At 43.7% G+C, this 14,518-nt stretch overlaps 1 protein-coding gene across 18 annotated transcripts in view; it reads left to right on the top strand.

The window, feature by feature from the left end:
• The window catches only part of PPFIBP2 (PPFIA binding protein 2), a 143,781-nt gene that overhangs the window by 126,769 nt on the left and 2,494 nt on the right, over nt 1–14,518 (top strand). For 12 of the 18 annotated variants that reach the window (XM_033206931.1, XM_033206927.1, XM_033206944.1 and 9 more), the window contains 10 exons: nt 222–254; nt 671–812; nt 1,482–1,610; nt 8,198–8,348; nt 8,614–8,725; nt 8,961–9,049; nt 9,346–9,468; nt 10,645–10,770; nt 11,474–11,662; nt 12,842–13,576. In XM_033206931.1, coding sequence (XP_033062822.1) covers nt 222–254; nt 671–812; nt 1,482–1,610; nt 8,198–8,348; nt 8,614–8,725; nt 8,961–9,049; nt 9,346–9,468; nt 10,645–10,770; nt 11,474–11,662; nt 12,842–13,036 — 1,289 coding nt within the window. In that variant the 3' untranslated portion in view covers nt 13,037–13,576. Of the gene's footprint in view, nt 1–221; nt 255–670; nt 813–1,481; nt 1,611–8,197; nt 8,349–8,613; nt 8,726–8,960; nt 9,050–9,345; nt 9,469–10,644; nt 10,771–11,473; nt 11,663–12,841; nt 13,577–14,518 lie in introns of those variants that run through there. The other 6 variants (XM_033206932.1, XM_033206928.1, XM_033206942.1 and 3 more) reach the window with 3 other exon arrangements.

Below are 14,518 nucleotides of genomic sequence, written 5' to 3'. Positions count from 1 at the left end.
ACTAGGAGCAGTTGGTCCCCTCACATGAAACCTCCTCTCAATGTCAGTCACCACTCACCCCATCCTTCTCCATGGGATTATTTTTCTTTCTGTTTGAGTTTTTCTCTCTTGCTCGATGACACTCTTTTGTTTATTTCTTTGCTTCCCCGTAACTCTGTTGGGCTGGATTTTGGCCTCTCTTGTTTCTTCATGTGGCTTCTCTGCTTCTTGGTTCACTGGAGATCGTGGCCGGAGTGTCAGTGCCCCCGTATTAGGTACTGTACCCATTCCAGGTGAGGTGGAGAGTGAGAATGCCTTTGTTTCCCTATCCTAACCCTCCCCCTCACCAACACTCGGCCAGGGTCCCACTACTGCCTCTATTCCTGCATCTCCCTCTGAGGAAAAAGAAAAAGCTCCTGGTTGAAATAATCCACAAGTACTTTGGACCCCAAATCCTTAACATTAAAGACATTAGCTCACCTACATTTGAAATACTGGGCACACTAATTTCTCAGCAAGGAAGCCTGGAGTCCCCACTAGTCTCTGGGATCTTGGTATGGAGTTCTGGCCTGAAGGCAGAACTGGGCAGATTCTCTGGACTCCCACTGAAGGGGAGGGCCCAGGCTTGAGGAAGAAGGGTTCCAGAGGCCACGTCCTTACATTCACATTCATTGCCTTCTTCCAATCTCAGGAGACACAGAAAGTGGCTGGGATGACACTGCTGTGGTCAATGACCTGTCATCCACATCATCGGGCACTGAATCAGGTCCTCAGTCTCCTCTGACACCAGATGGTAAACGGAATCCCAAAGGCATTAAGAAGTTCTGGGGAAAGTAAGTTGGTTCTATTGATCCTAATTATATTGCTTTGAATTTTTCTTTTTGATTGGGCAAAGAGTCTGTGTAAGCCCCTGGTCCATTAGACATTGAAACAGCAGTCAGAACAGTGTTCATGTTTAAAGAGAAGAATCTTAAATATTTTTCAGGGCCAAGAGAAGGAGAAGTATGAAAGGCACCCATTAAATATATCCAGTTGCCTTTCATGTCATGTATCCTAGGCACCCACCCATTCCACACACCCTGAACATAATCTCTGCAGCTACATGGGCTTTGGGACAGACACAGATGAGACTGTATTCTCCCTTCTTAGGAGTCAATCTGTTTTAAGAAATCCTTGAAAAATCTTTGAAAGCCAAGTACTTGCTGGCCCAACTGATCCACTTTGTGACATGAGGCAGAAACTGGGGCCTCCTACAAGGCATCAAACTTTGCTTTGACCTTTATGGCAAGTGACCAAATCCCAGAGGCAGGATTAGAATTGAGGCTTGAGTCTGGTGGAGGAGCTGCAATAGGTTGTGATCCTTGATCTCTGGGAAGGTACTGAGAAACAATGCTGCCCAGAGTCCCTGTGCTGGCCTGCATGGCCTTGCAAAAGAGGAAGCACAGTGACTGTAGGCTTTCCAACTATTCCATGACAGTCTCCATGGATTCTTCTTCATGCAGAATCCGAAGAACTCAGTCAGGAAATTTCAACACTGACACGCTGGGGATGGCAGAGTTTCGACGAGGTGGGCTCCGGGCGACCGCAGGGCCAAGACTCTCTAGGACCAGGGACTCCAAGGGACAGAAAAGGTAAGGTTCCCTCCAATCCATCTACAAAAAGTTGTGTAAAATCCCAGCCAGGGTGGAGTGGGGAGAGGGTGCTTGTTGTCCCACAGCCTCCAGAAATAGAAGCCAGGAATCAGTGCAGAGCTTCTCAACTTGCCCATTCAACATCCTTGGATGTTGCTCATGCTTACAAGTATGCCGAGGTAAAGATAAGAAGCTCCCTACAGCTGGAGGTAGGGAGCTAGGGTAGAAGGGCGGGCCCTTGGGCCTCCCTGAGCACCTCAACAGTGCTACACACCTATAACCCATTCTCAGCAGTGGGTTTACACACTAGATGGATAGCCTTGGTATAGCCAGGAAGAGCACAGATTCTAGAATCCCAGGGAATTCCTAGGAATCGCTGCTCAACCACTTCCTAGCTGTGAGCTCTAAACTGGATTATACAATATCTCTCTCTATGCCTCCATTTCCTCACTTGTAAAGTAGATGTCAAAAACAATTGTTCTATTAAAGTTATCGTGAGGATTACATGAGCTACTACATGAGCTGTCTGCCATTCAAGAGTCAACAGCCTCTAGTATATTCGGGAAAGTGAGCCTTGTCTCTTACCTGCCTCTGGGTCAGCTCCATCTTTCCACAAAGACTCTGCAGAAAGTTGTTGGTGGAGCTGGCCACATCTGCCGCTATTTTTCATAATCCTGTGCCAAACTTTACTGTAGGATGTTAACTAAAGGGGTTACAAAGGGATGGCACTGGAATCAAAGTGGGAAGCTTCATGTCACTTTTCCCATCATACCTTAATACAAAAGCATAGAAAACGTTAAACTTCTCCAGAGATGTCCCTGGTGGAAACCCTCCAGTTACTAGCTTTACCCACTTTCCTTTGATCTCCCTGCTCTGAAAAAGAGTATCTCCCCTCAAACCTGCACAGGTGAATCTTTACTACTGTGTTTTGGGGAAACCCCTTTCCATATTCTCTTCCCCAGTCAAGCAGTCCCTACAATACATCATTTCCAGCACAGTATCTCCTAAGTTCTGAGTTACTCAGCCAAGATCAGTACTCCTGGGGGCCTTCCACAGGATTTGAATGTGACATTATATCCAACCAAAAGGCAAAAAGTAAGCTGTAACTCTCTTCAGTTTAGTCCCCTCAAGATTGCCGTATACCAATGCAAAGTACAGGTAGTTGCTGGTTAAGATGCGTATAATTCAAATATCCGTTCTCAGAAATAATACAGTCTAGATTCCAATTAAGGAAGAAAAGCCATTTCCCTAAATGCATCATATTGTTTGCAGACCTGCATCCGCTGTGGAAGGGAGCCTTAGCTTATTTTGCACATGTATATGATACTCCACTTCCCCAGCTTGCCAAACAGGTTTCTAGTCTTACCAGGTCCTCCTGGTGCATGAGACACGGGACCTTTCCAGATCCATTCATTCTTTGAATGAGTATCCCCAGACTCCAGGTACCTTGAAAAGAAACATGAGAATGTGTAGACCATTAGCTTTTACAGGCTAGCGAATCTAAGGACACAGTCTAAGTAAGTCAGAGACCAATTCAGAGCCCTTAGAAAGTATACCTGATATAAATGACGAATTGATGGGTGCTGACGAGTTGATGGGTGCAGCACACCAACATGGCACAAGTATACATATGTAACAAACCTGCACGTTATGCACATGTACCCTAGAACTTAAAGTATAATAAAAAAAAAAAAAAGCCAGAGAAAGATTACCTGTATATTTAGTAATTAGATATTCTAATTTACTTAGCAATTTTCTCAATGTAGACATTACTGTTGTTTCTGATTTATATGAGCTGAAAAAAAATCAAGCTATAGTAAGCTTGAATGATTCATCTTTGTTTGAATTCTGGCTAGTTCTTGAAGGATTGATTCTAGAAGGGGAATCATTGAGTCAGGGTATAAAAACTTTCCTAAGACCCCTCAGCATTGTCCCTGAGTAGGAGAGCATGGTTAGGGAGCTATCTGTATTCTGACAGTCACTTTAGGGTATGGGATGACCAGGGTCAGTAGCTTTCTTTGCCAAAGGAAAAAACTGCAGTTCCAGCCACAAGGCTGCTTTGTTCAAATGTCTTTGTGCTTTATTAACCATAACAGTGGATGAGAAAGGGAAGTGTGAAGAGGTCCTGATGAGATTGCTTTGTTTATCATAACGGTGCAAAATGAATTTGCTGGTGGAAAAGAAAGGCCTTTATGACTTTCAAGTAGAAATTTGATATATGTTAATGTCCCCTGGTAATATTTATAATTTCTAGATATTAATATTTAGGTGTAGCTTTAAAACTGTTGTTGCTAATATTCTTTAGGAAAAGTACTTTGTTACTGAAAGCCTCCAGCCCCAACCTTTTTTTGTTCAATAAAACAATTGATTTTTTTAAAAATATGATAACTGATAACATTGCATAGGCACTGTCTCTCAGATTATGGACGAACACATTTTATTTGCTTTCTTCTCCCAGGTAAAGTTTTACAGAGTTACATTTCAGTCAGCACTGCTGGACAGAGTGCACCTATTACACCCACATGCTTGTCAGCATTAAGTATTTACATTTTTCTTTTTCAAAGTTTTCTACTTTTATGAAACTCCAAATTTCCTTTTTATTGGTAATTTAGTTTTCATGTTTGTCATTTTAATTCTTTTGTGAATTATCTGCATTTTTGTTCATTATTAATGTATTTCTTATAGATTTCTAACTGTTCTCTATTAAGATATTAAGTCATGTCTAATAATTGTGACAGTATTTTTAGGTTTGTGACAGAATTTTACTTTTGTTTCTGATACTTTGATACATGGAATTTTCATGTTGATATAGAATTAGGTTTATCCACTTTGTGAATTCTTTCATTTTGTTTTAAATTTTTTCTGTGATTTTTAAAAACTTTGAATAATCCATTTAGGAATTATTTTAGTTTGTGAGTTTATTATGAGTTACTGTTTTTGAGAAAAAGGCAGTTAAGTATAATGTTTAAGGCAAACAGGCTCTAGAGCCACATGGCTGGATCCCATCTTTGCGGAGAGTTTTTTTCCTGAGTTGATCTACTGAGTGTATTGCCCTTCAGGATTCCAGCTTTAGGAGAGGTCCCCAATCCTACTGCTCCCTTACCTTGGACCGCTTTTTGTTTCCTTTTCCTACACGCATAGTGAGTCAGATTCATCATGAATGTAAAGATGCTTAAGCTTCAGGGACCCTCCTTTGTATGGAGCCCTTCCAGGGTCCAGAGAGAGTCTGATCATAGTGTTAACAGGGCCAGGTGTTTTGAAAATTTTGCGTAAAAGAGGTATTTTAAGCACAACTAGTTTTAAGACTGCTGACTCTTTTTACTGCAACTTTCCCTTGATCTATGCTTTTCCGTATAACAGATGGTGTTAGGGCAGCTGTGGGGGTTTTGGGGGACTTGTTAAGGGGAAGTTAGCCTGAGGATACATGTAGTTTGGGTTTAGGGTGTTTGTGGTTTGCAGTCACTGCATGTTTAGTTTAGTTAGGTTTAATTCACTAGCTTTCCTACTGCACAAATGGCTTCCAGGATTTCTTCTACTTCCCATTGTGCCCATTCGCTCAGTGCTCTGTACTCACTTATGAACTGTACAATTATAAATGTGCCACATGCTCTCCCCCTACCATGAGAAAAGCATATTTGAGAAATCTCAGCTACACCATTTGAAGTGCAATTTGAAAAGATGTTTTGGAATGTGTCAACAAAACAAATGGTTTGGCTATATATGAAGGGCATCTTCTCTGTCATCTCCAAATTATTTCCCAGTGTGTTCAGTGGTGCCCTGGCTGAGGTGGGAGATGCTGGCACTGAGAGGAGCTGAGGAGGAGGTGCAGAAGCTGGGTCTGATTCTGTGTGAACACCTCAAGGCTTAGGAGGGAGGAGAGGATTCACAAAACAAAAAATGGGAAGACTACTGGAGATGAGGCCCAGAGCTCTAGGTGGTTTTGAAAAGGTCAGTAGGACAGAGGTTTTCCAATTATGATCTCAAAAACACTTATTTCCCCTTTAGAGCTGAAATGTTAGGTTCACAAAGACTAAGCAAAAAATAAAAGTTAAAAAATTTAAAAAAGAACTGAAAGGTCCCTCAGATATGTTTGTTTTTCCCACTTCCAAGAAACAAGGAAATAAATGAAATAAAAACCAAATAGAATATAAAACAAAAGTGACAGAATGAACATTGAAATTTGAGAGAAATTACTTTCTTACATTAAAAAACAAATTATAAACAAAAAATCCAGATCATACCAAAAGCATTATTTGCTAAGAGCAAGAGATAAGTTTTAAACAAAAAAAGTGAATAGCCTTCTAGAACGTTGTTCATATAAGATGAATGATATGAACCCACTGGGAAAAAGTTGAAATTTCTTGCTGAGTTTACATGATATACTGACAGTGACAAAGATAACATAAAACTCATGCACTGCCACAAGGACATAGACAACACATGAGTTAAATGAATACTGTCAGTTCAAAGAATGTTTAAGATTGGCCATAGCATTAGAAAACTTGAATGCGTTATAGTTTTACAACTTACATATAAAAGACATTTGATAGAGGCCTTTCTAAATTTAAATGATTCTAAAAATGTACATGACCATACCAGTTATAAATTGTGAAGATAAAACTTTTTAACTATTATCATAAAAGATAAATATTGATCACATTAGAAGACTAAATCAACCATCTGTTGTCATAGAAAATATTATAAAGTTGTGGACATATAAAGAAGCAGTCAAAGAGTATCCACCCAAAATATGAGAGTAAAAAAGTAATATAGCTGGACACAGTGGCTCAGACCTGTAGTCCCAGCTACTTGGGAGGAGGCAGGAGGATTGCTTGAGCCCAGGAGTTCAAGGCTGTAATAAGCTATGATTACATCACTACACTCCAGCCTGGGCAGCAGAGCAAGACCCCATCTCTAAAAATAATTAATTACTAAAACCCTGTCTCTAAAATAAATACCCCATCTCTGAAATAACAAATACCCTGTCTCAAAAAAGAATCAAACTATAGAGGTATCTCGAGCTTTTATATAATAAAATATTTCTAGATTTTGTGATTTTTTTCAGTTTTGCAAAACTTGCAATTTTTGTGGCTTGTTTTCTCATTCTAAATATTCCCTTTGTTTCTAATTACATATTCAAATTTTATACTTTTCTTGAAGAGAAAGTTTGTAAGTTCCAGGCCTCGTAAAACATTTTCAGGACCCATGAAAGCCCAGGTTCCAGATTATGATTGATCAGTCCCTCCACAGGGTATACATCATCTCTAGCATTTGTTCTAAAATGGGGCATTCTTATCATGCTTATCCTTGAAGGAATTCCCTCACTTTAAGAACAGCTCAACTACGCATTTAAAAAAATATGTTTTAATCTAGTATGTTAGGGCTACTTTGAAGGAATCTTTCTGGTCTTTGAAGGAATATCTAATCTTTAATATTCTATAAATCCTCATTTATGAACATAAAGTTGCTCTGTCGAATCCCCTCCTAAAAAAATGACTCTATTGGTATTTTTAGTGTGCTATTATATTCACACTTTAAATGAAAAATGGATGTCTTTAAGAACTGATGGCTTTATAAAACCCAGTCATCCTGTCTAGGAACATAATCTAGCTTTTCATTTATTCATGTCCTTTTTTATGTTACTCAGTTGACTGTTGTAGTCAACACCTCTCCCCACCCCCGCAATCCCCACACATCATCACACAAGGCCAAACATCTCTTGTTAAGGCAATTCCTAGACGTTTTATAATGTTGGTTGCTATGAGTGGGATTTTTAAATTGTTTTAACAGCGTTAGTGTCTGTGCATTGATGGTATTAGAAAATTGTTGATCTTTGTATTGTAACATATATATGTTACATATGTTTATATGTGCATTTCATAACTGGCCATCTTACTGAGCTTTCTTGGGTTTTCTAAATGGGCAGTCCTGTCATCTGTAAAGAATAGCTTTATTTCTGCCTAATAGCTATACTTCTTGTTCTTATTTATCTCTAATACTGGCTACGACTCTCAGACCAGTGTTGTTAGCACTGATAAAAAACATATTGTCCTTTTATTGACTTTACTGTGAATGTTCCTCTTGTTTTGTTAATAAGTAATGTGTTAGCTGTTGTTGATTGGAAAGTTTTTGCTTTTAGTTTTTGGTGTGTGTTTTTCTTTTTGGGTTTTTTTTTTTTTTTTTTTATGTTAAGAGAACTGACCCTCTTAAAAACTAAGAAAACTAGTTTTCTAAACATTTTCCTAAAAAGATGATTCCGCCTAATGAGGCCACAGCTCTGGGCTTGTGTCATGTATATGTGTGTATGTGCACCCAGGACATGTGAACATGATCTCAAGAGGGTCATACAGGCTGCCCCATTCTCTAAGTAGCCTGAGATTTGAAATTCAGATCTTGTGTTATTAAGAAAACTCTAGGGTCTTCCTCCTATGAGTGTGTTGTAGTGGAATTTTGTTCAACAGAATCTCATGATGGAAGTTGTTTGTTAAAAAACAGGTTTTTTGTTTTGTTTTGTTTGTGAGACATGATTAGATTCGGAACCTCAGGCTCTCCCACTAACAGGAATATGCTGTTTTCCTGCTTCCCAGTGACGCCAATGCCCCCTTTGCCCAGTGGAGCACAGAGCGTGTGTGTGCGTGGCTGGAGGACTTTGGCCTGGCTCAGTATGTGATTTTTGCCAGGCAGTGGGTATCTTCTGGCCACACTTTATTGACAGCCACCCCTCAGGACATGGAAAAGGTAAGGGCTGAGCTTGGGGAGAGGAGGCGCCCATTTCTCCCCAAACCAATGCATGGGGAGGGCAGGGTCCACCACTCCTGTCACACACACAGGAGGATGGATGAAGGAGGGTGATAGTCCCTCTGTAGCTGCAGGTTGGCATCCCAGGGCACGGTGCGGAGATCCACTGCTATACTCTCAGAGCATCTCCACCCACACACAGCTTTCTCTGAGGACCAAATTGCCTGCCAAAATTTCACATGTGGTCTTCATCTTTTAATTCCAGGAGCTAGGAATTAAGCACCCTCTCCACAGGAAGAAGCTTGTTTTAGCAGTGAAAGCCATCAACACCAAACAGGAGGAGAAATCTGCACTGCTAGACCACATTTGGGTGACACGTAAGGACAGGCATATATATATTAAGTATGTCTCTGGCAGCAACTAAGGGTAGAAAGAATTTCCCTGTTAAATGAATACCTCAAGGACAGCTGTCTCCTTGTAAAAGGCAGAGGAATTACTAAACTTTTGGGGGAATAACACGAACCTCAAAATATAATTTGCTCCCCTTTTTTTGGCATCTACATTCTCTGATTCTCATGAATCCTGACACATCTGGGGTTTTTGTATTTGTAGGGTGGCTTGATGACATTGGCTTACCCCAGTACAAAGACCAGTTTCATGAATCGAGAGTTGACGGACGAATGCTGCAATACCTAACTGTGGTGAGGAGTTTTTCTTTCAATATTTCAGTTGTCCCTGTGAGCACTCAGCTCACATGTACCCATAGTGGTCATTTTAAACTTGATTCCATATATTCTTAAGGCCTTGAAATAGTATCATTTGTCACAAAAGAGGTCCCAAGTAACAGAGTACAAACCACTGTGATAAGCTATTGGTGTCTCCGCGTGCACCTTCCTGAGATGTGGTTGACTTGTCTATGTTTGGTCTCGTAAGGGACATCAGAGGTCTTTTGTCACTTTGGAAACTCTGGTTTATCAACCAAACTTTCCTCTTTCAGAATGATTTACTCTTCTTAAAAGTCACCAGCCAACTACATCATCTCAGCATCAAATGTGCCATTCACGTGCTGCATGTCAACAAGTTCAACCCCCACTGCCTGCACCGGCGGCCAGCTGATGAGGTGAGACCACAATAGTATCTCTCCAGGTAGCCCTGAACCAGGACCTCTGAAACATCGACCATGAGCAAACAAGAATGACATCATAAAAGCACTGTTTTTTGGATCATGGTGCCTGGGATTCTTTTGTTTGCTTGTGCTTCCTGGTGCCCCAAACACCCGTTACCTGTACTTTGTGTCTCACAGTAGCCATAGACCTCTAAGCTCCCACCCTCCACTGGGGAGACATGTGCTATAAAGTCATCATAGTGATTAAGGGAGATGAGTATCTGGTGCAAAGGAGAGGGAGACAGAAAGAAAAAATGGAAAGATGGGTGTCACAGTAGAAGAGAAGAGACAGAGGAGGGGGAAGAGGAGCCCATAGAAGCTAGACATTTCAGAATAGGTATCCCTACTTGTAGATCCAAAATTAACTGACTTCCAGGCCCCCAGGTACAAGGGATCCATGAGCAGTCTTGCTACAGAAGAAACAGTATAGGAAAATGACAGCACCCCAAGTCATGAAGAAATAACTGATTATGTTCCATGAACTTTGGAGTTCTTGGTGGACCCTCAAACTGAAGATTGTCAGTCACATCCTATCTCCTCTGTTCCTGGGAACTAGGTCTAACCTTGATGTAAAATTAACTCAGCTTCCTAGGCTGCTACTTTTGCCATCTATCTCCTATTTTCTTCTTATTCAACCAACATGTTTTGAATGTCTTGTATATGTCAAGCACAACGCTGTGCATTTTTAAGACCACAGTGCTAGGTGAGAGCACTTAGGAATAAGTATCTTAAGGTGTGCTCTCCTAAAATTGTTGGCCATGCCAGGGAGATCTTTCATCTATAAACCACTTGGATTGTAATTGACAGTCATCTTTAAAGTTCTGTTGAATCACTGAAAGAATAACTATAATGTCCTCATTTATTTGTCTCCAAGTTAGCCAGAAATTGAGGGAGCAACAGAATTCTGGATTCAGATGTCTCAGTGTGGAAGATCTTGCGAGATTCAGTGGGAGCTCTGTTTCCTGGAAATTGGGGAGGCTGGTGCTCTGGCAGATGGGGTGGGTCACTAAGCTTGAGGGTCTTCTATTGTTGTGATGCGTCTGGGGCAGGGCTACTTACAGGGGCTGACTCCACAGAGGACTATGGTGGGACCTATTAAGCCTAACTTCCTCACTTTCCTCCCTCTGACAGAGTAACCTTTCTCCTTCAGAAGTTGTACAGTGGTCCAACCACAGAGTGATGGAGTGGTTGCGATCTGTGGACCTGGCAGAGTATGCACCCAATCTTCGAGGGAGTGGAGTCCATGGAGGCCTCATTGTGAGTGGCTCTCTGGCCTAGCCCACCTGCCTTGGTGCAAATGGGATATTCAGAAACTTATTTATTAAGGACAAGACATAAAATCTAACAAAAATAATAGGTACTTCATCTGAAGCTCTTGCATAATTTGACATCTCAAAGTATTTTGATAACTTGTCCTTGAGAATTAATATACCTCAGGGAAGCAAGATGGCTTCTGGCAGCACCTCCTTGGCATGAGACCTGAGGATTCTAGGTCAATGGGTTGCATGAAGACCAATGCTTACAAGGCAGGTCTGCCTGTCCCTGAGGGAACAGTGGGGCTGGGGAAGGGACGGGGAAGCCATGAAAATGCAGCTTCCCACTTGCTGCAATATGATCCTTATCACTACTCAGATCTGTCAGTGACAAAGCCAGAGGGGAAATGAGGAAGTGTGGTGGCTTGGATGTCACCCAGAGGAGATCCTGAGAGAGAGCCTTACCAAAGAGGTCCCAGTTCTCTGCTGCTCTGTGAAAACAAGGTGGTCAGTCAGCAGATGTGCTAGTGTGTGCTCAGAGTCAGGTCCTGTGCCAGCCAGTGAGAGGAGTGGGACTCAGAACAAGTGACTGAGCTCCTGCCCCTGCTCTGGAGGCGCCCCCAGCCCAACAGGCCAATCTCTCGGCATCCTCCCCTCGAGCCATTTGTATTTGCTCCTGGCCAGGTTTGTCTCTGGTTCCTTCTTAGATCCTGGAGCCGCGCTTCACTGGGGACACCCTGGCTATGCTTCTCAATATCCCCCCACAAAAGACGCTCCTCAGGCGCCACCTGACCACCAAGTTCAATGCCCTGATTGGTCCAGAGGCTGAACAGGAAAAGCGAGAGAAGATGGCCTCACCAGCTTACACACCACTGACCACCACAGCCAAAGTCCGGGTGAGTTGCAGACCCTTTCCGAGTGGGCCCTGGGCTGCCTCCTGGCTCTCAGGCAACACAGCACCTGGCTCGATGCCCACAGCCAGAGCAGCATGCGCAGCCTGGACAAGGAGGATCTTGCAGCTTCTGCTGTGGTCTTGTGGTCTGTTAGGCCAGTCTTTGTTAAGCCAGTTCTCCACCAGTTTTGAGTCCAAGGAAGACAGTGCAGGTTTCTTTGCCTAGAAAATATGTTCAGGAAGCACCTATCCTCTGGTGACTTACAGCTCACCCTCTACCCCATTGCTGCCATGACTCATCTTGCAGAGCGGAAGTGCTCCGAGTCGGGCTTTCCTTCGGTCAGGCCTGCCTGCGTGCCACAGTGCCGTGGGATCTTGGCCAAAGCTGTCCTGCTGACATAGGAAGTGTTCCCATTGGAAGCTAGTTCCATTTGTCTTGTTTTGTGACGTGGCCAGCACACAGATACCCAGAGGTCCCAAGGTCTTCCAAGCACCAACACTACTCACTGGGGCTCCCAGAATCCCACAAAGCCCTTTAGACCTGCCTGAGCCACAGCATCCTCAAACCACATTCTTCCCAGACTAAAGACCCACGGGCAACCTCTGGAGGCCAAGCTGGTCCTATCCCTGGTAGTATTGAGGCTTCATGCCCAGCTATAACTCAGGCACAGACCTCGTTCCCCAAGGGAGCAGGACAGGAAGTATGTCTGGGGGAGTCAAGCAGAAACAGTGCTGTGTGAAGCTAGGGCAGGGAGCAACCTGGGGCTATCCTACATGCCTTTAGATGGTGCCAGGTGCTCAGATGGGAAAGGGTTGGGGTGCCAGTAGCTGTGCTGAGGCAAGTTCTCTGTGCTTCACCTCAAGTGCAGACCTCAAGTACATTCTAAAGAAACTCCCAGTTCATCTATGGAAATAAGAAAGTCACTTTGGTGGGGCAGCCAGGCATGAGTTTCAGGCATAGTATTGGAGGGGCAGCTCTTATTGTTCAAGATTATTTACCTGTTGGCCTTTCTGCAGCATATAAATTGCTTACAAGAGCTCTGTTTTGTTCAGAATCTTTCTAGGAGCAGTTTACATCATTCCTCTCCTTGCGGGCCTGCTCTTAAATTTTAATTATATTGTCAGTCATACCTGCACACTGCCCTGATTGCCTTCTCATAATCTTACATTTGCTGTGTTTTAGCCAAGGAAACTAGGATTTTCACACTTTGGAAACATAAGAAAAAAGAAGTTTGATGAATCGACGGACTACATTTGCCCAGTGGAGCCTAGTGATGGTGTCAGTGACAGTCACAGGGTCTACAGTGGCTACCAGGGCCTCAGCCCCCTTGATGCCCCTGAACTGGATGGGCTGGACCAGGTGGGACAGATTAGCTGATGCCCTTGTCACCTGCCCTCTGTGCACCCTGAGAGCTCACAGTAACACTGTGTCATCATATAACTGCACCTCACCCCTGCACATGTGCATGACTCACAGAGAACATTCCAGCAAGTGTGTACCCCTGGGCCAGTCTCTCTTTGAACTCTGAGGGTGGCCAGGATCTGGAGCTGCATCTCTAAGGGGCCAGGCTTTGGGGACCATTGTCAAATGTGGACTCAGGAGGAAAGACACTTAAAGACACCTTTACATTTCTAGTAAGTCTTGATGTTCATCTTCAGCACCAGTGGAAACACATGAACTTCGATGCAGGTCCAGAGACCATGGACACTCCCACAAGGCTCAGCTCTCAGGCACCCTCTATGCTTCAGTTGAGGGAAAAGCTCAAGTGCCTTAGGCCCGTGGGCCACAGTCTTGGCTGAAATCAAAGGGATGAGCAACAGGGACTTATGCCACAGTGACAGTGGAATTGTGTTGTGCCTTACTTCAGAGGTGGTCTCTTCTTTCTTGTAATAAAAGCAATATTTATGTGGAAAGCAAGCAGTGCAACATATCTTTAACTTTGTTGGGGAAAGAGAGCTGAGGGTAGCTGGAAATGGAGTCCTACCAATCGCAGAGCTGAAGAACCGATGGCACTGAGCCTGATCCTCAGCCAGGTGCAGGCTCAGGATTCACCGGGAGGTAGAACAAGGCGGGACCCCCTCCCATAGCCTTCATAGGAGGTCTGTGGCCTCACTGCTCCAGAATTTGCTTCCCTCTGTGAAGCAGAGGGGGCTTCGTGTCTCATGCACGTCCTGACCATACGGCACATCTGTCGTGCAGACCTCAAAGCTGATTGGTTTTAGTGGCATGAGCCCCTCCAGTGAAGGGGATGGTAGGGAGATAAGAAGGGCACTTTGCTGGAAAGACTCTCTGTTCTTTCATGTGTTTTGCTGGCTTCTCTATTACTGACTTAGCCAGGCTCATAACCATGGTGGGGGCTGGTTTGTCTGCTGGCAAAACCGAAAGCGATCTGTCCCCTTGATTTAGAGACTGACTGACTGATAATGGCTCCTCCAGATGGGCCTTGTCTGGCTGGGACTGAGGGAGAGACGTGCCTTGCCAGTCTGGGCTCCTGGTCAAGAGACTTTAGTTTGCCCCAGGCAGCGTTTGGCTCCCCTCAATCCCCTGGGCCTCATGGCAGAAGAGTAACACCATATCACCGCCATCTGATGGCCTGGGCATGGCCTGATGACCCCATTCCATTGTGGCACTCTGATTCTGTCCCAGATGGAGGCTATGCTAAGATTCGCTTCTTAAACTACCAGCAGCCTCAGGCATGGTCTGTTGCCACAGGCCACTGCCTTCTGGGAGGTGAGAGATGTCGGGACAAGCTTGCCAGCTGGCAATGCTGCTGTTAGATCCTGGTACCCAGGTCCGCTGGATGAGAAGTGCTCATTCAGGCTGACGCCTGGCCATTGGAGTTGTAGAGCCAGTCAGGGC

This window comes from Trachypithecus francoisi, unplaced genomic scaffold (genome assembly GCF_009764315.1).
Source record: "Trachypithecus francoisi isolate TF-2019V2 unplaced genomic scaffold, Tfra_2.0 Lachesis_group8, whole genome shotgun sequence".
In the NCBI taxonomy this organism is placed as follows: Eukaryota; Metazoa; Chordata; class Mammalia; order Primates; family Cercopithecidae; genus Trachypithecus; species Trachypithecus francoisi.
Note: the sequence above shows the minus strand (reverse complement) of the source record. Positions and strands in the feature narration are given on the sequence as shown.